General features: G+C 36.1%; 2 protein-coding genes across 2 annotated transcripts; both read right to left on the bottom strand.

Annotated features, from left to right (window-relative positions):
* Positions 1–4,559: 4,559 nt before the first annotated feature.
* Positions 4,560–7,549, bottom strand: LOC135717905 (caspase-8-like). The gene is made up of 6 exons (XM_065240233.2): positions 7,485–7,549; positions 6,692–7,032; positions 6,432–6,472; positions 6,232–6,337; positions 5,269–5,767; positions 4,560–5,160 (listed from the first exon to the last, which is right to left on the bottom strand). Exons 2-6 carry the CDS (start codon positions 7,002–7,004, stop codon positions 5,025–5,027), a joined length of 1,095 nt encoding a protein of 364 aa, XP_065096305.1. The 5' UTR covers positions 7,005–7,032; positions 7,485–7,549; the 3' UTR covers positions 4,560–5,024.
* Positions 7,550–9,364: 1,815 nt separating this feature from the next.
* On the bottom strand, positions 9,365–20,634 carry atg9a (ATG9 autophagy related 9 homolog A (S. cerevisiae)). The gene is made up of 16 exons (XM_065240234.1): positions 20,497–20,634; positions 19,968–20,026; positions 19,317–19,457; positions 18,951–18,994; positions 18,322–18,386; positions 18,049–18,198; positions 17,797–17,938; positions 15,434–16,182; positions 15,189–15,342; positions 14,913–15,092; positions 14,497–14,736; positions 14,050–14,285; positions 13,753–13,870; positions 11,359–11,536; positions 10,862–11,024; positions 9,365–10,773 (listed from the first exon to the last, which is right to left on the bottom strand). Exons 3-15 carry the CDS (start codon positions 19,417–19,419, stop codon positions 10,876–10,878), a joined length of 2,508 nt encoding a protein of 835 aa, XP_065096306.1. The 5' UTR covers positions 19,420–19,457; positions 19,968–20,026; positions 20,497–20,634; the 3' UTR covers positions 9,365–10,773; positions 10,862–10,875.
* Between the last annotated feature and the right edge of the window lie 1,041 nt (positions 20,635–21,675).

Genomic DNA, 21,675 nt, shown 5'->3' with positions numbered 1-21,675 from the left:
TTACTTATATATTTTTTTTGCTTAACGTGATTTACCGTTTTGGCGCTCGACCGTTTATGGCTTTGGCTCATGAAGCGAAGCGAAGTTTTTGGTGTTATTTAAATGGGAAGGTGTCGATTGAGAATGAGGACATGCGTCACGGTAGCTTGCTGTCACGTGACAAATTGAGCCCGTCCACCATTTTGGGAGGGCACGCTAACGGTTGCCAGGAGCAACAGTGTATGATCAATTCAAAGACGGAGCGGGAAAGAGCAGAAATTGTAATATAAATTTCGAGGAAAATTTAGCAGAAATGGAGAAGAATGCGGCAAAAGGGTCCTTACAGGGAGAAGCTTACAACCAATGCCAAACAGAGGTATTTAGAGAAGCTTTGCGGATATTAAAAACGTTGATCCATACGAGGTGCCTGCAGCTGAATGGAAGAGAGACCTAGACTCTTTACCACTGCACGTATTTGGAAATTGTTAATTACTTGGTTTTCGGCATCAGTTATTACACTATGCAAGAATTTAAAAGCCTGAAGTCATTGGAAAGCTACGAAACATTCTGCTGCGGCTGGGTGCGCGACTTGGTCATCTAACGTTACAAGCCTTCAAATTGTGAAAAATAACATTGTACTGGCAAAGGTAAGTTGCTTCACCTTTAGTCAAGTCACTTTTATTTATATAGTGCTTTTTACAATCCAGATTGTATCAAAGCAGCTTAACAGTAATAACAGGAAAATAACAAAGTTTGCTTCTGTGGATCAAACAGTGATGTATCATCCAGCTCAGTTAAGTTCAAATGAAGTAGTGATATATATAATGTTCGTTAATGTATTACATGCAGTGATGTACATTTTATGTCTTTGTAAAAGAGTACAAAAATAGTGTCAATGCAGGAAGATGAATTATTTTATTGAATATAAGGTGAATATTACTTTGTATGTTAATGAGTTTTAACACACTCTCATCGACTCGGAGATGCGGTCAAAAGTAATGTCCTTTCTTCTTACATCCACCCAAGAAATCCGACGTCGTCTTGTCACATCGGAGACATGCTCTCCTTGAGTCTTTTTCCATTTAGGGAAACGAAAAAACCGTAACAAATGGTTCCTAGACTTTCCACGACAATCGTGGGAGACACTGGTGCAAATTTTTTACACAGCAGTGTTTTCCAGGCATTCTAAAATAGCGCGACAACCTCCTCTACTACCAATACAAACAATGAACGAGTTTGGCGGGTTACCACCCAAAATGGTGGAAAGGGGAGGATGACTCGGTCTCTGGGGGCGGGGCACTGTGTCGTGACGACATCTCCTCATTCTCAATAGCAATTTTTGATATTTGAGGTAAAACACTTTGATTTACTTCGGTTTGTAATGGGATCTTTCTTGTCCGCTGATTTTTCGTGCAAGATCTTGCAAACCTAGCGCTCGTGCCTTTATTTTCTGCACCGTGCATACAGAAAACTTTTTCCCATTTTAGGCATTTTATTTTCAAAAGAGAGACATGTTAATGTCCATGATATACTTCATCAACAACTATTCTTCAGTTCGGTTATGTACACTGCGCAGATTTTCTGTATATGCTAACAGTCACCCCCTGCATTTTGGGGGGAGTTAATTAATTTAGTGGTAACGTTAGAATTCGGTTGTCACTCCGATAAATTACTTATTAAGTGTGTGTGTAACCACAGGCCGTAGCTTGAACATTTGGGGACCAAAATAATTTGCGCTATTTATCAAAACATACCAGATAGCAATAAACATATAAGTTAACGTACGTCCATCTGTAGCATATTAAAGTGTACTTACCAAAGGCGATGGGTCTCTGAGTGAAAAATCCTAAAAGCTAAATCTCTTCAATCATGTAGTTAAACAGTCATGTAGATTCTCAAACGCGAGTTGTATGAGATGATGACAAAACCGCCAAAATTTGTTTTAAGACTGCAGGCAATGCAGCTTCGCAGAAGGAATCATGAACGAACCTACAATACTGTATGCTTACTGTAACCATTTTATATTATTTATATTTACCATATATCATATTACAACCACACTGGATATTCAAATTTTATTAAACAGACAGAGCTGCTTTTAAAACATAATGAAAACATTCAGGGGGCGTGCACTTGGAGACTTGCTATTGGCTGTTGTATTTGAATCAATAATGAGTTCCCAGCAAACACAAAAACGTTATAAATACGTTTTTTTCAAGTTATGAAAAGGTTGTGATAAAGTTATTTTCCGACGTACGAACAGGACAAATGTCTTTTTTAACGTTATAAATACGTATTTTCACAACGTTGAAAAAACATTTTAATAACGTAATTAGCATCACACCACAGCTTTTAGAGGCGTTAATAACACATTTAGCTACAAAGACAAATCACAAGAAATATAAATGTAATCAAATTTCCAAGAACTACAAAAGGATTTAATTTAATGCAACATAATATGACAAAACATCTTTAGATAGCAGTGATATATTATAAATATTATGAACAAACAAATAAAACCTAGCAAAAAATTAACTAAACAAAATGAAAAAGAAATGTAGCACTTGGAACGGTAATTAAAATTATTGTAGTCTTCATAATGATATAATTGTCAAACAATATATCATCACTGTCGGACAGAAACCTCTCATTGGGTCATTGTTATTTTATTTCAGAAATTGTTGATCACACTTTATGAGGATTTTACGTATATTTACCAAATTAAAAGATCCTCAACAAACTATCAATAAGAACACAACCATACCCAGGACTTTCTGAGACTAACTTTATTAAACACTGCTATATAATATTTTATTTAAAATAAATGAGAAAAATAAAGTGGGTTGAATCCAAGCTCTAGAAAAATGAAGTTAAATTGAGCCTTACATTCAAAAAGGCTGAGATGCATTTCTCTAGTCCAGACCTTTTAAAAAAAATTAAATACAGAAAGCGGGGTATACACAGGTCTTTCACATAGTTACACAGGGCCAAGCAATTTGTGGTTTTGGTATTTTTCTCTCACTGTCAGATCTCCTGTAAATTTTTGAAAAGTTTTGATGTGTTTTGTTAGTCATTTACTTACTCTCATGTTGTTACAAACCTGTATAAATTTCTTTGTTCTGATGAACACGAAGAAAGATATTTTGAGGAATTCATCGTAAAGTCTAGAAATTGTATCTAAAATATAGCACAATTTTCTGCACTGAGATTTTTTAATCCCGTGCGAATTGACCATCAATATTACAGAAGTCCTGTGGTAAAATTATAGTACGCCACCTACCCCCTTTAAACTAATCCTGTCCGAATAGGGGCTTAATTTTAAATAAATTGTTAAATAAGTTATTTTGAGGTGGGTCACAGACACACTGTTTACAGCTATTGTGAGCAATTGAATTGACATGACTCATGCCTACAAGGAAGACACATCAAACAATATCATGTTTCTTTTAAAGTTTTTGATTGTATTATTGATATTTCATTAACTGAATAATCTTTGATCCTTTATTGTTTTATATCCTGCTAATTTTTGCTCAGCATGGATCTTTAGAGGCATCTTGAGATTGATGAAGACCTGGAGAAAGATAAAGTGGCTCAGCTTAAGTTTCTCTGCACTGACCTATTTCAGAAGAAGCGTTTGGAGACAGTGACTGATTTTAAAGACCTCTTTTAAAGATTTGAGGAGCAGCGACTGCTCAATGATGGGCTGCTTATCCCTGAGCTTTTCATCACCATACGACGCCCTGACTTTCTCAAGATCCTAAACACATCCAAAAAGGAGGTGGAGCATTATCTGGCATGTGATATCTATAAGGGTGTCTCACCTGTAAATATGGGTCTGTATCTTTCTGGCCGGGTTTGGGTCAGCCATCAAACAATAGATGTGTCTGCGGCGAGTATAACATTTTTGGCACGCCTTAGTTCTGCACGGGTCCGGGTCCAACTTTCATAGGAGGGTCAGAGAGCTTTTGTATTAATTTTAAATGCTAGAGTCTGATCTTTATTATTACATGACATTTATGAAATTAGTTTTTATGTATGTACAAGACCTTTAAAGGATTATTTCATGTCATTGCCACTTTTGTTTAAAACCTTTAGGGAAATTAACCTATAAATGGCTTGTTTATATTGGCACTGATATTTTTTAAAAATATATAAAAAATAGAATTTTAAAATCAAAATATACACCATATACAGAATAAACAGATGTGGTAACATCTTGATATAATTTTCTAAGTGGATTAATGTGTCTCATGTTATTCAAACCCTGTCTCATTTACTTCATATATTCTGCATTAGTTGTCTTGTTCATTGTTATTCTCTGTTATTGTAATGATTGGAGTCTGCTTTTTTGACCAAATGCCATGAAAAATAATCATGCACGTGCACACAAGGCAAAATATTATTCAACTATAATACTTCTAACAAGAACAAATTCATAGGATAGGTCAACGGTTGTTGAGGATCAGAACTGATAAATATCCAGTTTGCATCAAAGACATTCTGAGAAAAAAAACATGATATAAACCCCCTCTATGATTATTTATATTGTGTTAATATGGCACATATGATATTATCGTAAATAATTTAGCAGCTGTTTAAAATTTTGCCTTAAGAGCCACAATGGTTGCAAACTCTCTTTCTGCCTTCCTTACTCGTCTTTTAAGCAGAATACATTGGCTAAAAAGTGAATAAAATTAAATAGACAATAAAGATTAATTGGACTGATAATATTGTTTATTTGCCAAACAAATCCCAGTTAATACCGTGATAATTCAGTTATCATGATGTCATCTGGACACAATAGAATGGATAGAAAACAGGAATCACATTTTTTACAGTTTGTGTAATTTGTCAAAACAATTGAAAAAATTTAATCTTAGCCCCTTTTTAAAAAAAAAACATTAAAATGTTTTTTTTAAATCGTTAAAAAAAAAATATCATGGCTCAAAATTCCCATCATGTAAACAGTATTGGTTCTCATATAAAAAATGAAATATTTCTATAAAGAATATGTTAAAATCCTCTGTTGGACTTCATTCATTGTTTCACTGTGTATTAGGTACAGGAAGAATCAGTTTCTTCCTCATGGCAACTTCATGGACAGGCATTTGTTTGCACCTAAACCCATGTTGGCTGACCTCATCATTCACAGAAAGTAGTATTGTGTAGATGTCTGTACCCCTGAGAAAAGAAAAAATTAAACAGATGTTTTTAATATTACAAACAATTCTGTGCATTTTCTACATACAATAATTGTATATTCTTGAAATGGAAAATGTAGTAACTTACTGAGGACAGTGTGTTTCTAGCTGCCGGCAAAGTGATTGAATAAACCAAGAGCCTGTTTCTGCATTTCTATAAGAGTAGTGACCGTCGGTGGTTGATCTGGCGATGAGGAAATCTGAGTCAGCTGGGATTGAGACATCAAAACCCTCAGCATCCACCTCCAGCTCCAACTCCTCTCCTGACGGGTCATCTGCTTGGACTTTCACAATGTTTTGTTTTCTATTCCCACGACAAGCTTGTATGAAAAACAGTTTGGGCTTTCCAGCTAGGCTCTTACAGTTAATGCCATTGAAAGGTTCACGTATTTCATCAACAGAAACAAGGCCCACATCGGTTCCATAGACTCCGTCTTTGCTGCCGTGGCTAAGGACGCAGCATATGAAGCAGTCCCCATCTACTCTCTGGCCAAGATCCATCAGGAGATCTTTCATTTGTGCTGCAGTTTTATTTCGGTGTACCACCACACGAAATCCCAACCAGTTGAAAACTTTGTCAAGAGACTCTGAGGGTTAAAAATATAATGATTATCTATTTTATATAGATTAATTATTATTATTATTAAAACTAAATTTCATGGCCACTGTTATAGTCAAAAATTTAAATCTGAATATTTCACATTCCTTGAAAATTCTGTCATCACTTACTCACCCTCAAGTTGTTCCATATTCTGTATAAATGTATTTGTTTTGCTGAATGCAAGAAGAAATTTTGATCCATGTTTGTAACCAAAAAGTTTTAGAGCACCATTGACTTATTTTATCCTACTATGGAAGTCAATGGTGCTTAAAACCTAACATTCCTCAAAATATCTTTCTTAGTTTTAAGCAGTACCAATTAATTTATGCACGTTTGGAACAAGTTGATGGTTGGTGAGTAAATAATAATGGGACATTTTTAAGTGAACTATCCCTTTAAAATAATAGTTTAAATAGCAATGTTAAATAAATGTTTAAAATAAAAACAAACTTTCGTCCATATCTGATCCAGGCCTGTCATTCATGGTTGCAAAATGTACATTGTTGATGATTACACAGGTACCACGTGGAATTTGCGATATTTGGTATTGCTTGATCTGAAATAGACACATGTAGATACATTGGTGTACAATAACTAAACATACTTGACTCTTTTATACCTTACTCTTAAATCTTTAAATTATAAGTCACCTCTACTGATGTTTCCTGGTTTGGATATTTCAAGCTGGTGTCTGTAAAACAAAAGCAGGTGTCAGCCTAAGCCACCAGTGTTACTCAACCAGGGACCTTATTTAATTTTTAAATAATTCAAATTATTATTATAAAATGAAGACTAGCATTAAACTTAGCATTAGAACAAACATTAAAATATGCAATATCAAAATATTTGTTAGTGGTTGGTACATTTTATAACAAAATGAATGGAAAATGGACGTAAATTTACCATGTACCCCGGTTTGAAGGTGCAATAATGCAATGATCCGCCAACAATGGAAAAGTCTCCACTATATTGTCCTGTTTTAAGAGCTTTATGAATTTGCAGCAGGTTTCCTCTCCTTTGCTCATGAGTTTGTCGAGCAGATCGATGATCATGGTCTCTCTGGATCTCTTCCCGACATCTTTGAGGTTCCTGTACTCGCGCTGAGTTATAAGTTTTTCTTGCTGTGCGTGCTGCACGATGACGTCAGCTTCTTCACATAAAGTCTCCACGAGGAAAACCTTATTTTGACGAATTCGCTCGCAGAACTCTCGTTTTGAGGCCATTGGTCATAATCAACTGAACTCTAAATACCTGGAGAATAAAAGATGTTCTGTACAGTTACGCGATCATATTTACTTATAATGATATAATAACTTGAAGTGCATAGAGGACATCATACAATGCGTTTATTAAGTTATTCACAATACGTAATTTTTTCAACCAAGACTGTATTAAAGTTTACGCCGTTACAATGTTTCATAATGTAAGACTTTTTTAATTCCTCGTAAATCAATAAAATATAACTCGGAACTTCTGATAACAATCTGTCAAAGTACGTTAACGTTAAACATCTTCAATGTCTTCCTGATATTTCTTTCGTTTTCTTTGTCTCAAACAAACTTGTGAAAAAACGCTCTGTGGCTTATTTGCAAACATCTTTTTTTTCCACAATTAAGTTTCGCAAATGTCGATCTGTTTTGCTTTCAGTCATGTTACCATGTAGTAGCATATTTTATGGACACATTTGATAATTTACCGCTCACCTTAGGTTTTCCGTGTAGATACCCGGAGTCGCGGTGTCCCGCCTACATGGTTAGCGTGGTTGCCAGATATTCAGTTGTTGCCAGATATTGTAAATATGATTTTACAGTATGTATGCGGTTTATTCCAACAAGGGTAATACATTGTTAAGCTTTGAAAGGGTATAAACTTTTGTCATCAAAAGTCATTTTGGTTTAGAGGGTATATACTTTTACTTTTTTTAAATAAAGAGAAGATATTATGATGGTTTAATGTGGATTGTTTAGTATTTGTGTGGTACCATAGATTTGGCAAAAGTTAAAATATTATTAAAGACACAATTTTTAATAATAATTAACACACTCAATAAACCCCCAATAAACCAACAATAACTTTTTATTATTATTATTATTATTACTATTAATTAATTAATAATAATAACAACAATAATAATAAACTATTTGCCTGCCAAGTTATCAACTTAATTATTTTAACTGTATGGCTATTTAATACATAATGCACTGGTGAAATACTGAGCATCTAATTCTTTTTAGGGACAGTATTAGGATGTACAAACTAAGGTCTGTAGGAATGAGGGATCCCTGCCATTACAGACTTAGATATGCAAAGCAGCTTCTAATTTACTGGTATAGATCAACTTACTGTTCCTGGTGGAGTATACTGCACTTAAAATACTAACTATACAATTAAATAATGACATATTATATAAGAATTACATTATTTTGTGGAGAAAAACTGATCACTGACCACAGTTTCTACATTTCAAAAGTACAAAATAACATCCTGAATTTCTGGGTAACATTTAATACAATGTTATAGGGTGTAATAAATAAATCTGTTATTGTAGAAACGTACCTAACACTTTTTTCTTTTATAATAAGGAAACTACAAGCCTACTTAGACTACTAAAAAGTATACATGCAGAACCAAAATGTTCATCTCCTAATCAGTTGCTGCTTTTCAAACCACAAATGACTATAGCAATAGATAATATAGTATATAATTATGAAGGTTTTGGTAGTTTCTGTTGGATATATTACTGATCATATACTGGATTAATACTACACTGAATTCTTTTGATTATTATGAGAAACAAGGCCGAAACAACCGATAAACATCATTTTAGATTAGAGAAGTCGTCCAGCTGTCATTGGCTATATTAACAATAAGTTAGTTGTGGTAGGGAAAGCCAAGGCCAATCGAAGTAATAAACAGAGTACGTCATTTTAAGATTTGAGGAGAAGTCCAGCTGTATTTTGCTATATTAACAATAAGGTATCTGTGCAAGCTAGGCCAAGGCCATGAAAACCAATAAGCAAAATACGTCATTTTAGATATGAGAAATGATTCAGCTGCACTTTTGCTATATCAAACAAGTAAATTAATTGTGGCAGGCTGAGACCAATGAGACAAGTGTACATCATCTCAGATAAGAAGTGTTTGATCTTTGAGGGGTGTTGATTGTCTCACTTTGTTGGCCCGAGCGAATAAAGTAATTTTTGTTTGGCACCTGGAACCTTTGTCTCGTGAATATTTTTCTTATGAAGATTCAAGCTAAGGCTTTTTGCCACCACAAGGTCCATCTATAAACCTTAGACCAAGAAATGTAAAGCGATCAAAAATGCCCATAGTGGTTTCAAAATGGCCCACTAGTGTTCTTCTGAGATCAAAACTGGCCTCGAACTTCAAAGCAATGTTAGTTCAATATCATCAGATGGCGATTTAACATACAGTACTTTAAACATTGATTGTCTCAACCAAAATAACAATTTGAAAGAAATATCATCTTACTCTGTGGAATCCTAAAGTTATATATTTAGGTTTTTTATATATTGAATGAAGTGTGAATAAATTGTGAATAAGTGTGAGAAAACACACAGTATTATATTTAAGCGTAAATAATTTTATTTTTGGGTGAACTAACCCATAAAATACACAAACTATTAAATACATTTTATTGATGAATTTACAACTGTACAAGATGCAAATATACAACACAGTCTAGAAAACTCTAAATATAGATGATGATGATGAAGAACATTATGGAAAATGCATAATTGCTGATGAGTAAGTTAAGGTCACAGAAGCTTTTTGCAGGCCAAATTTACCAGCACATACTGATTCAAAGTCATGCACATTATACACTCTCTACACAAGCATGATGTATGCGAGCAATATGAAAGATGGTCAGTCACATTTTGCCTTTCTATAGCATAATTCTGTTCTATAAATAAGATTTACACAAGTAACATAAGTTACACAAAGTTTTCTCTCTACTTCCCCTTAGCAGTCCGATTGTGAAAATGAAGTGTGCAGAGACCTGCACGTTTCGCATGCTTTTTGGACAATGTCAGTAAAAACAAGACAGTCCTGAGATATCTGAAAAATAACCCAATACACATCCACATCTAGTCTCATCAGACATTTTATTTTATGCACCTGAGCCAAGGGTGCTAACTGAACTGTTATTAACAAATGTTGGGATTTTGCTCTAAACACACAAAATACTGAATCTAAAACAGTATGTTTATAAAAGTCCAAATATTAGCCCACTGCCTTTAAACCATCCTTTGGATTAATAAAAGATAAAGTGCATTCTTATTTAATATTGTGCAAAAAATAACAAGAGAGAAAGAGAGAGCATGCGCCATTTTTATCAGTGCTTCAAATGACCCTAAGTGGTTTCCCCTCCCTCATAAATATCTATTTCTGAAAATAAAATCTTATTTTGCACAGCTTTAAAGCTTGTAATGGCACATTGCATATTATAATTAATTGTGTTCCTCTGCACATTTCCTACAATAACACAGATCAGTTTTGACAAGAGAACTAAAATGTGAAGGTTAAATAAACACCAACTAATAACCTGTATTTGACATTTCACTCAATGTTCCTTTTGGGAAAGTAATGTCAACACCCCCGCTTAATATTTCATTTTGTAAACAGACTTTTCGAATTACAATGAAAAGCCAAAAAACATCTTAAAAGGACAAAAAAAACGATTAGTATAATCTGAAACTATTAGTAAATCTTTACAAGAAAATTATTTTACAGTATCAGAATCTGTCAGTTTTGTAATTGCTTAGTTTGATGACTATTTGGGTATCTGATGATGTAATCCAATGTAGTGGATTAAAGTACAAATCCCTATTAAGATCAAATCTAACATGATGTCATGGTGTGACATAATGTCTGAACTCTTCAGTGCTGTCCAAGAGTAAATAAATATAACTTGTGGTCAGTGTCCAAAAGTAAATGGATCCTATGACTTTCTCTTCATCCATGATTTGCCTGTTAATTCACCAAAAAAAAGTGTATGAGAAAGAAAATAAATATGAATCACGTAGATTCCTTGCAAGCATTGCTTTAAAGTTTATACCTGTCGGTTGTAGGTTACACCTTATGGATCTGAGGTGGTAGCTCCTCCTCAGGCCCCTCTTCGGGCACTGGAGCGTGCTGCCGGCCAGTTTGCGTCTCCTCAGACCACCCTCCCATGGGCATGCGAGGTGTCCTTTGGACTCGAGAGCTTCCGGAAATAAAATCTGTGGGAATGCAGATTATCCTTCAACATGGCTCATCCATAACAAATATCTATATTTTACATGTTAAAAGCAAAATAATAGACTGAAAACATGATTTGTCAAGTATGATAGCATTAACGTCTGCATTAAACCAATCCCAGTAGTAAACACAAACACACCCAGAGCAGTGGGCAGCTTTAAATCAAGGGCATCTTAGTCGCAACCTGCCGGACATGAGACTCAACCTTCGGGTTACAAAACTGACTCTCTAGCTATTATGCTACAACTGCAGCATAGTTTCGAAACACTGCCATTTCTTGTGCACATTTCAATCGCAAGAATTATATTGAAGTACCTCTGCTCTGCTGTGCCGCCCCTTCCTGGTGTGAGGTGGAGGTACAAGGAAAAGTGCTGGAACGGGGAAAGTTGCGTGTCGACTCCAAGTCCTCATTGACACTCTCGCAGCTCTCGTCACTCTCCTGCCGGTGCCAGGTGTGTCGAGATAGCTCACCGCGAGACTGCTGCTTATGCATCTAACCAAATACACAAGCATTTTCATATAGTCACTTATAATAATAATTACATGTGACTGTTTGTAAATGAGAATTGCATTAGCAGCACAAAAGGGCATGGGTTCAATCCCAGGGAACACACATAGGGGTGTGCGTGGCACAAACTAACATGGGGTTAATTGTAGCACAGACAATTTACATTGTTGCACAGGGTTGAGTGATTTGTTTTTCAAACTGCCACAAGAGTCACACAAATTTATGGAAAGGTATAATGTTTTTTGGTGGCATGCAAGTAAATATTTTCATCATATGTTTTTTTCGGTTTCTAAGTTGGGTGTGTAAGATACTAGGGATGCTCCGATCAAGATTTTTGCAGCCGATACCGATCATCGATTTGTAATCTTCGTGATCGGCCGATACCGATTCCGATTTTTTTTAAAAAAGCTGATATGCAAGCTCTTTGATGACTGTAACTGTTACATTTTTTCTAGATAAAATAATACCACGGATGTTGCCTTTGTTATATTACTTGCAGTAATTAGGTATATTATTGTTTTAATAGAGACTCAAATAAATAAGCACAACAAATATTTATTCGGCAAAGAGAAATTTAATATGGCTTTAAAAAAGCTTATGTCTCCTAAAATTACTGAAAATAAAACACTTCACAGTCTTTAATGTATTAATTAAATATACATGCATTCGTATGAAGTATAAAAGTTCTTTAGTCAAGAGCAGAGAGTGATTTTATTGAGAGATGAATTAGGTTACTGCAGCTTTAAGACATGAGAGAGAGAGAGATCGCTCTGTTCACGTGCACTGATGACAAGCTGCTGTGTGTGGGCGGCGGCTGAACGCAGACAAGCAGCTGTGAGGAAAATAAAAGTTTAAACGCTCAAAACTTTAAAACGCATGCAAATAATAAACTTTTGGCATGAGGATGCAATTGTCCGTGATAGATATGTGTTGTATACACTGTTTGATGGGGATGTGAAGACGCCTCGCGCTGTTGACCGGTGTCTCTGTAAAGGCAAAGAGAGACATACCAATCTGCACGCCGCACATGAGCAACGGGTTGTAAAAATGAGCAACGGGTTGTAAAAATGCTCCCGCTACATAAAAAATGTCTTTAATTGCAGCCGCATTCAGGATCCTTTTGATGACAAAAGTAAACAGAAAAATCGGTTTATGAGATCGGCAGATTTAGCGAGCACCGATCGAGTTATTTAATGCCATTATCGGCCGATACCGATCGGCGGCCGATCGATCGGAGCATCCCTATAAGATACCAAAGCCAATGTTATGTAATCTTAATAAGGGTCTTGTTGACTAAAACATAGCATAATTTGAAATTTGTCTGCAGCTCTTAGCAACTGTTTTGGTAGGCTTGAAAATATTTTCACCCAGCGGGGTTAGTTGTAACGCTGTGTTACAACTAACCCCTCATTACTAACCATATGAAAACAGCCAATGTTAGCGTAAACGACATGAAAACAGCTAACATTAGCATAATTCTTGTATTTGTTTTAAATAGGCTACACACTAATGATTGCTGGCTGCTAACAAAATAAATGTGCCTGTTTTATCAAAAATTGTGTGTCAACATTTATTTTTGTTTATGTCTTTAATATTGATAGAATAAGGTCACATCAAAGATTAAAATCACAATGAAATTAATGGCTAAAATCAGATTTTGATGATCATTATCTCAGAATTTGATTTTGAGACTTTCGTATGGTTTTTACGAACTGGATCACATATAAAAATGTTACATATTTAGACATTTGTATCCATTTATAATTGAACTATGTTTAGATGAGGGATGAATAGTGTAGATACCCATTTATTATAGACAGATATATAGACAAGTCCCACTTCAAGTATATAGACAAAATAGTATTGAAATATTTGCCTGCAAACTTAATTTTTAGCAAGTGTTACAACTAACCCCCTGCCTGTTACAATTAACCCAACCTATGGGGTAAGTTGTAACGTTTGCACTTCTGTCATGTTTGGTGTAATTGTCAAAGAATGGTAAGAAATAGAAACAAACTTCAAATGTTCATTTGTAGCAAAGATGTGTGTGTTGCTTGTGTAAAAATAGAATTAAATCAAACTCAAATATTTTTTAATGATTGAGCCAAAACCAAAAAGCGTTAGGTTGTGCCCCACTCTCCCCTACTATTAAAATGTATACCTTGAATACAATTTCTCAGTCCTAATGAAAAATGCTTTACCTCGTGCATGACAAGAGCATGAATGCTCATCTCTGTAGAAGCATATTCTGATAAAACCATACTGGTCAGCTGACCTTCCCAGGCACTACTGCCAGAGCTGATAGTACGGGCATCCGTCCTGCATGGGGACAAACAGAGAACAGAGGCAGAAATAAAAAATGTAATTATACAAAATAAAAAAGATTGAAACAGTACTCTAGTCAATAGTCCAAGCTACATGATGTACGTTTCCTTAAAGTGTATAATATTGAATATTTTAGATGTCAATGCTTAGCACCAATCAAAGTGCCCTCTTACCCTGAGCCTGTCATGGCCCTACCGGCCGCTACAGCTGGATGGTCAGGTCGTGGGAGCCTGGCAGATGGGTAGCTGCCACGCAGATGTATACTCGCGCTCATGGGAGAGAGAGATCGGAGGGTGGATGCCCCTTCACTCACTCCAATGGATACAGGATTGATGACGCCGTCTCGACCCAGATGTATTGAGGACAGAGAGGGGGGTCCCATCAGAAGATTCGCTATAAGACTGCGAGGCTGGAATGGAAAGAGAAAGGTTGCGGTTCACCATATAGTAAGATTCATTTTGGAGTGATCATATGTGATCATATCACAGTGTCAACTTCAGAAATACCCGTGACCATTTGAAGGAATTTTTTCATTTATGACTAAAACCTCCTTTCTATGCCAGATATTAGATGCATGTAAAAAAAAAAGGAGATCCCCAGTCATCATAAGCATTTTGTACCTCTGAATCAGACTGTATTGAATGAGTTGAGGCAAAGATAGGATTTTCTGGTATGATTCCCTGCTGCCCCCCAGTGGCTTCTCTGTGCACCTTCTCTTTCAGCTGGCTGATGAAATGGGTGCTCTCTCGAGGGGGTTGCCAGTGTGGGTTTGTGATAGCAAAGTGCATGAGCGACAATTCTGTCTTCCCATCCTCAGCTTGCTGATAGATGGAGGCCTCTGTTTTCCCAGCAGACATCCACTACAAAAGACCAAATAGGAGGATATCAGTCACATTTTGGGTTAATCTGACTGTCTGTCACATGAAGCCAGACTTTTGATGTGGCACTCACAAAAAACAAGATGTTGTTTTCTGGTGGACCGAGAAAAACGGCATGAAACATTTAAAAGTTGTCAAACTAGCTTGTCCGCCCTTACCGCTGGATGACCATGTTGACGGACGTCCATCTGTGCAAAAGAACAGGTGTCACCCACGCCAACCACATCCACAGTAAAGTTTCTGAAGAAATCGATGATCTCCAAAGATTTGCGCCGCAGGCAAAAAATGAGAATAAAGGGAGTGATGACAGGACTCAGTAGCTCTTCAAGAATGAATACCTATAAGAAACAATAAAAGAGTGTGTGAGGTGGGGTGAGGTTGCAAATGTTTTTGTTAGGTGAGAAATGTTTTATTCAAGGCACGTCATGACTTACAGCCTTGTACTGAAAGAGCTGCGCAAACTCATCTCTGGTCTCGTAGCGGTGGGCGTTACCCTGCCAGTGATCAGGCATGTAGTGGACGTGTGCCAGGATCACTTTAAGCAGCTGCTCTGGACAGAACACCATATGCTTATCTGGGATAAAAGACCTGGAGAAGAATAAAAAAATCAATGATTGGATATCACAGACAGGGTCACATATTCCATAGTCCATTATCCTGCACAATGTTATTTTCCCACCTGCAGACTGTGATGCACACTCCAAGTAATGTAATACTGCTTAGCACGTGCTCCACGGCCAGTACGTCTTCATCATAAATGGTCAGAGCGATCAATACCGCAAGTATGGATCCAGCAAAGAATGCCACATTTTTGGCCACCACTGTGAGTAATGGTGACATGAAGCAGTTCATGTACTTGGAGGAGGCCTTGTAGCCCTTGCTGAGGCGTGACATCAGCTCGTGGTCCAGTTCGTTAAAGTGTCTGAGGTAAAACCGGCCATACAAGGACCAGCATCGAGCACCCAGACTTCCCGGCTCGCGCTTGATCACCTCGGTGTAGCTGAAGAACGCGTAGAGAATCTGCCAAATTAAAATGACTGGGCACAGGAGAAGGTTGGCAATTCCGATCCACAAAATCCTTGAGCTTAGACGATCCGCCAGCTCCAAACGGTTTCCTCCACGTTTGTACTCTGGCTTCAGACTCCACTCGTTCTCAAACAGAGATCCAGGGCCCCAGAAGAAAATCAGCTCAAAGTTGTACTTGAGGCCACGGGTGTAGAAAACCGTGTCGCCCAACAGAGGTAACTGAAAACGTATGGGTAAAAGTGACTTATTGACCATAGCAACCATGTAGTTCTTAAAACGCAGTATTCGGTGATAAATGTCGAGCTCTGTCAGTTCTTTTTTGTGGATGCAAATCTGATGCTCTTTCTGTATCTCCACAATCCGTGCTTGCACCTCCTGCCAGGTGAAATATGGAAGGTCTGTCTGCAAATACACAAGGAACACAAACTCAGGGACAGTTTACATGATAAGGTTTACAACTGTAAACAGTATATTTTTTGTGGTTTGGCTGTTCGTTTACAGGACAATGACGCTTTAGGGTCCTGAAAACACAAACTTTTTATAACAGCACCTTGTTGTCCCCTATTGTAGACGCGACGTCATGCACATGTGCTAAATTAAGTCTATAGGCATGCGCTAGTATAACTGAAACAACAATGGCTGCCTAACTTGATTGTTTGTATTTATCGCGTTGTAAAAGAATGATTATGTGTGCAGGCTTGTAGTGTTTCTTTACAAGGTAACATCGCCATCCACTGGCCTGGCATGCATAATGCAACGTATATTCGTGGATCAGTGTAACCTAGATATGAACCGGTATTAAAATTTTCCACCAATACCAATTATTCCGACAAATATCTGCCAAAAGTGATAGTTTGGTGGTTATATTAACTTGCATTTGGTACATTATGAAGATGTTATTCATTCATATAATGACCATTAATATTGAACATTAAACTAGTGATGTTTCTTTTTCATTTTCAATAAGTTCAAATTCATTGCTTTTTCTTGTTCTCTTTTGATTGACATGATAACTCCATGATAAAGGCCATAATTATCGACTGTTTTTAAACTTTTGTCCGATAGCATTTAAAATAGCTTTTTCCAACCGATACCAATTATTGGCCGATATATCGGTGCATGTCTAGTGCAAACAGTAGTGCTGGGCAAAGATTAATCGCATACAAAATAAAAGTTATTTTTAGCGTAATATATAAGTGTGTGCTGTGTGTAATTATTATGTATATATAAATACACACACATTCATGTTTGTGAGGTAACTGAAAACATACTCCTTTTTATTCTTTTTAACATAATCAAAAGTGTTTTTATTGAAATTTGAAATTATTTTTATTGTTATTTTTAAATTCTCATTTATCTTTGTTTTTATTGTGATTTTATCGTGTGTCTCTTATTTTGAATGACCTCTGTGTATGAAATGTGCTATACAACTATATATATATATATTTTTTTTTTATGTAATATTTAGTATATACAAGTAATATATATATATATATATATATATATATATATATATATATATATAAACATGTTCAGAAATGTATACATGTATGTGTGTGTGTTTAAATATACGTTATAATTACACACAGTACACTACACACATATATATTATGCAAAAATTCAGTTTTATTTTGTATGCAATGAATCGCTATCAACCTTTGCCCAGCACTAGTAAACTTTTTTTTGACAGCGTTGTCATGTGTAAATGTAAAAAATCTTTCAGCAAACGCTTTTTGCTACAATGTCGTTAAATAAACGTAGCCTCAGTCTTTATATTTACCAAAGTCTAAAGGTTTGGGGTTCGATTCCCAGGGACCACACATACTGATAAAAATGTATACCTTGAATGCACTGCAAGTCGCTTAGGATAAAAGTGTCTGCCAAATATGTTAATGTAAAGTATAACAAAAAAAACTATATACATTTTTAGTTAACACAACAAATGAGAATTATATTCTTTTCCACTGCTTAAACTTTTAATAAATGTGCAATGAAAAGAAGTAGCAAAAAGCTCACCGTGGTGATTTTTAGGGCATTGATATAGAACGAACGGATCTCCCAGTAGCAACAGATGTTGTAGAAAAACTTGATAAGACGATGGAGCCAAAAGACCCCTGATATGATAATGATGAATATGACCAAAACATTGTTCCGGATCCTAAAACATAAGTAAAAATAGACATTCTATGATAAGCCAATTATAATTGTATTTATAAAATTAATGATCATGTCATGACTCATTTATAAAGTTTAATAATATTCACCTACCTAGCACTGCACACATCCACTGGAAGAAAGGCATCTGGGAGTGTAACCTTTGACGAATCGGTGTGATTAACAAACTTGTTTGCAAAGAGTATGTCATAGTCCACACAATTACCCAGGAACACTGTAAATGCCACCACAAACACCAGTTGCCTGAAACAAAGATTGGACATATTATATAATAGTTAGTTTGGATGTTTATGACACCTGGAGACAATAACAGGCATTCATTGTATACTAAGAATGTAAATAAATAAAAAATTATCAGTTACTTACACAAGCTCAAAAATTTCACCCAGGAGCATACAAGTAAATCCATTCTTCTGGTGTAGATTATAGACGTGTTAAACGTTAAGAAAAATATGATTTACATTTTGATTGCAGCACATTCATGTAAATATTAGTGATGCACCGATGTATCGGCCGCCGATATTTATTGGCCGATTTTTGATGAATTTGAAACCATCGGCATATCGGCAATAGCAAGAGAAAGGCCGATACCGATTGTTTATTAAGTAACTGCATAAAGAAATCCATTATATGTAAAAAAAACGAGTTAATGTTGTTTATAAAAGAAATGCTGAATAGCAAAAACCACCTTTGAAGGTTGTCATGCTGTCTTATTATATTTGTTTTAGCTTAATTTGTGCCTCTCTTATTATGTTGGTCAGTTGAATGTTAATTAGATCAAATCCATGTTCAGTAAAAATAATTTGATGCAGAAATAAACTAGCTAATATACCAACTGTATAGTATTGTATACAAGTGTTTAATATCGGTATCGGCCAGAAGTTTTTTGTTTAAATCAGTATCGGTCCAAAAAAATCCTATCGGTGCATCCCTAGTAAATATAAAAATACATTACACCCATAATCAAATTGTTAATTTGAATGCATAAAGGATATTCTTTGGAAGAACAGGTCCAGATTTTCAATGTGGTGCCATGGAGCTACAATAAAAATAAGGCATAAAAATTAAATACAAAAACTTACAATTTATTGTATTGTTTGAATACTTATAATTTGTGTTGGACTGGACTAAGTCTTCTATTTGCATGGCTTTGTTAGTCAATCATTTTGTGTAACTGTAAACATGTTTGTATTGATCTATGACTCTGTGACAGTGCCTGTGTGTGTAAACGTGCACTTCTATAAACAAACTGCTTTTAATTATAGACATTACATGGTATTGTAAGATGAAATACACAACATATATTTTGGCAAACAAACTGTCTTGCTTTATTTATAAGTGTGGGGTCTTGTCTAACTTACATTTGGATCCCTCGGGAACATGTACCAGCAGATTCTCTTCTCCTGGAGGTGAGTCACTATAGGACGCCTCCAGGCGCTGGTACTCTGTGTCAAAGTGGGCCATCCCCTAAAACTCCAGTCAGACACTATCCCTTCTGATGCCTTAAAAAAATGTTTCAAACATGTGTTTGTTCAACTATAGCATACTAAACTGTACAGTTAGCATATTGTAGACAGTTGTTGTATAGATATTTGTTAACGTATACTGTATTCTGTAATAGCTACAGTGAATTGTTAAATTATAATGTATACAGTGTCAAGCTTTAGTAACTACTATAATAAACTGTAGTAAATGTGGTATAATGTAGTGTATTATAGCAATTACTACACTATGTTTATAACAAGTGCGGTGTCTGTAGTGAAACACAGCAGCCCACAAAAACATCTCAGGAGTCAGGACACTACACTGACCTCATTGCACAACACAGCCGGACGACGCTAATAAACATGAACTTAGCCTTATGACAAAAATATATGATGAAACCCCTGACCTTTAACGTTATTAGCAATGTGAACAACATTAAGCTAGCTTTGTCACAGCTTTGTTACCGGAAGGAACATCTCCAGGTTTAAAATGTAAATGTATTATTTATCATCAGGGTCGCAACTTACCTTGTACCTCCCGCCATTTCATAGAAACCAAAAAGATTACAGTGGCAATCCCGCTGTCCCTATAGATGAAATAGCATACATGTAAACACATGCAGTCCGCTGCTAACTAAAAGCACAAAATCACGCTAGGTACAGTAACGTTTTGTTCTTTATAAAAGTGGGTGTATATATACACACATTCCCCATGGACGCAATCCTATAGTACCTCATTTTAAATCATATTAACACTGACTGAAGATATTAGGTGTGTTCGACTTCAAAAGGCGCTGCGCAGACCAATAGAGCTTAATATCTCAAAGTACCGCGAGAACAAATCAAAAGCTGAACACTTTCCAATTCCTCTCGCGGTATTTTGATGTCACGCCACGATCGGACTGCGCAACCAGGAATGAAATCGAAAAAAAACCCCACTTAATGTTAATGTCAACAGACGGTTTAGGAAAAAATACGAGGAGCGTCATCATTTTTGGAAACACCTACAAATGCAGCAAGAAACAGATTCAAAAGAAGATGAAATTGGAATGCTTACCTCATGCGAGTTTGAGAAACAGTAAATTATAATCGCCCTCTATTTTGAATGTCAATTTCTCTTTTGTTTTTCCATGTGAAGCATTTTTGGTTTCGTTTCTTTGCGCAATATACAGATGCGGCGTCAGCCGTGTGACACATTTACTGTCCAATCAACAGCAGGATTGGGTGCGAAGGAGCCAATAGGATCACGAGGCGGGTGTTCCGTTCAATGGTATCAAAGAAAAGTATGAAATCAACATTATGAATTTACTTTATTCCACATGTACAACCATCATAGTTATTTGTAAAAAATATATATATAATTGCACCACGTAATTAAATTAAATAGTGGGTACTTGTTAGATTTTCAGAAAGTTTTCATATCAGTGCAACACATAAAGTGAAAATTTAAGGTTATGCTGTAAAAAAGCCATTTTATGTAGAAATGTTTGGTTTTATATTGGTGGTTTGATGATATTTTCTAAAGTTCATTACTTGTAGATAAAATGTACTAGTCTTTACAAGGACTGAAAAATGTCAAATGCTTACATTTATGGAATGTTCTTAACTCAGTACTCCATCCTGTAAACATAATTGGAATGTTGCTCAGATTCAGACATCAAATTTTTGGATAAGGTCTGTGCATTTAACCTGAGTATTATTTTATGTAATCTGACAGTGATTATCAACTTAAAAATAAAGTTTTTTTGCAAGAACAGGACTATGTAACCATGGTAGCCTACTTAGAAAATGTTGTGCGGAAAAAAAACTGATCCAAATAGTCTGCTGTGCGCGTTCTCGTACTCCCAACGTCAGTAACACAGTTTGGCTATATCCGACAATCGTGCAAATAAATCTGCGATCAAATAAGCTGCTGACATACCAGAGCCCACAGCCAAGATGGCCGCAGCCATACCAGAGCCCACAGCCAAGATGGCCGCAGCCATACCAGAGCCCACAGCCAAGATGGCCGCAGCCATACCAGAGCCCACAGCCAAGATGGCCGCCGCCATACCAGAGTCTGAGGCTGTTTCTCAATTCCAAGAACGCAAAGAACGGACTTGTGTTCTCGTGGAGACTGGTCTTGCCAGGCGACCTCGAAAGAACGAACTCAGAAGGTCGCGAGAACACAGAACGCACTTGTGAGAATTGAGATGTGTGCGATCTTTCTGCTGGTCACGTGACCTCCCCAGATTTC

The sequence above is a fragment of the Paramisgurnus dabryanus genome, chromosome 7, assembly GCF_030506205.2.
Source record: "Paramisgurnus dabryanus chromosome 7, PD_genome_1.1, whole genome shotgun sequence".
NCBI lineage: Eukaryota > Metazoa > Chordata > Actinopteri > Cypriniformes > Cobitidae > Paramisgurnus > Paramisgurnus dabryanus.
Note: the sequence above shows the minus strand (reverse complement) of the source record. Positions and strands in the feature narration are given on the sequence as shown.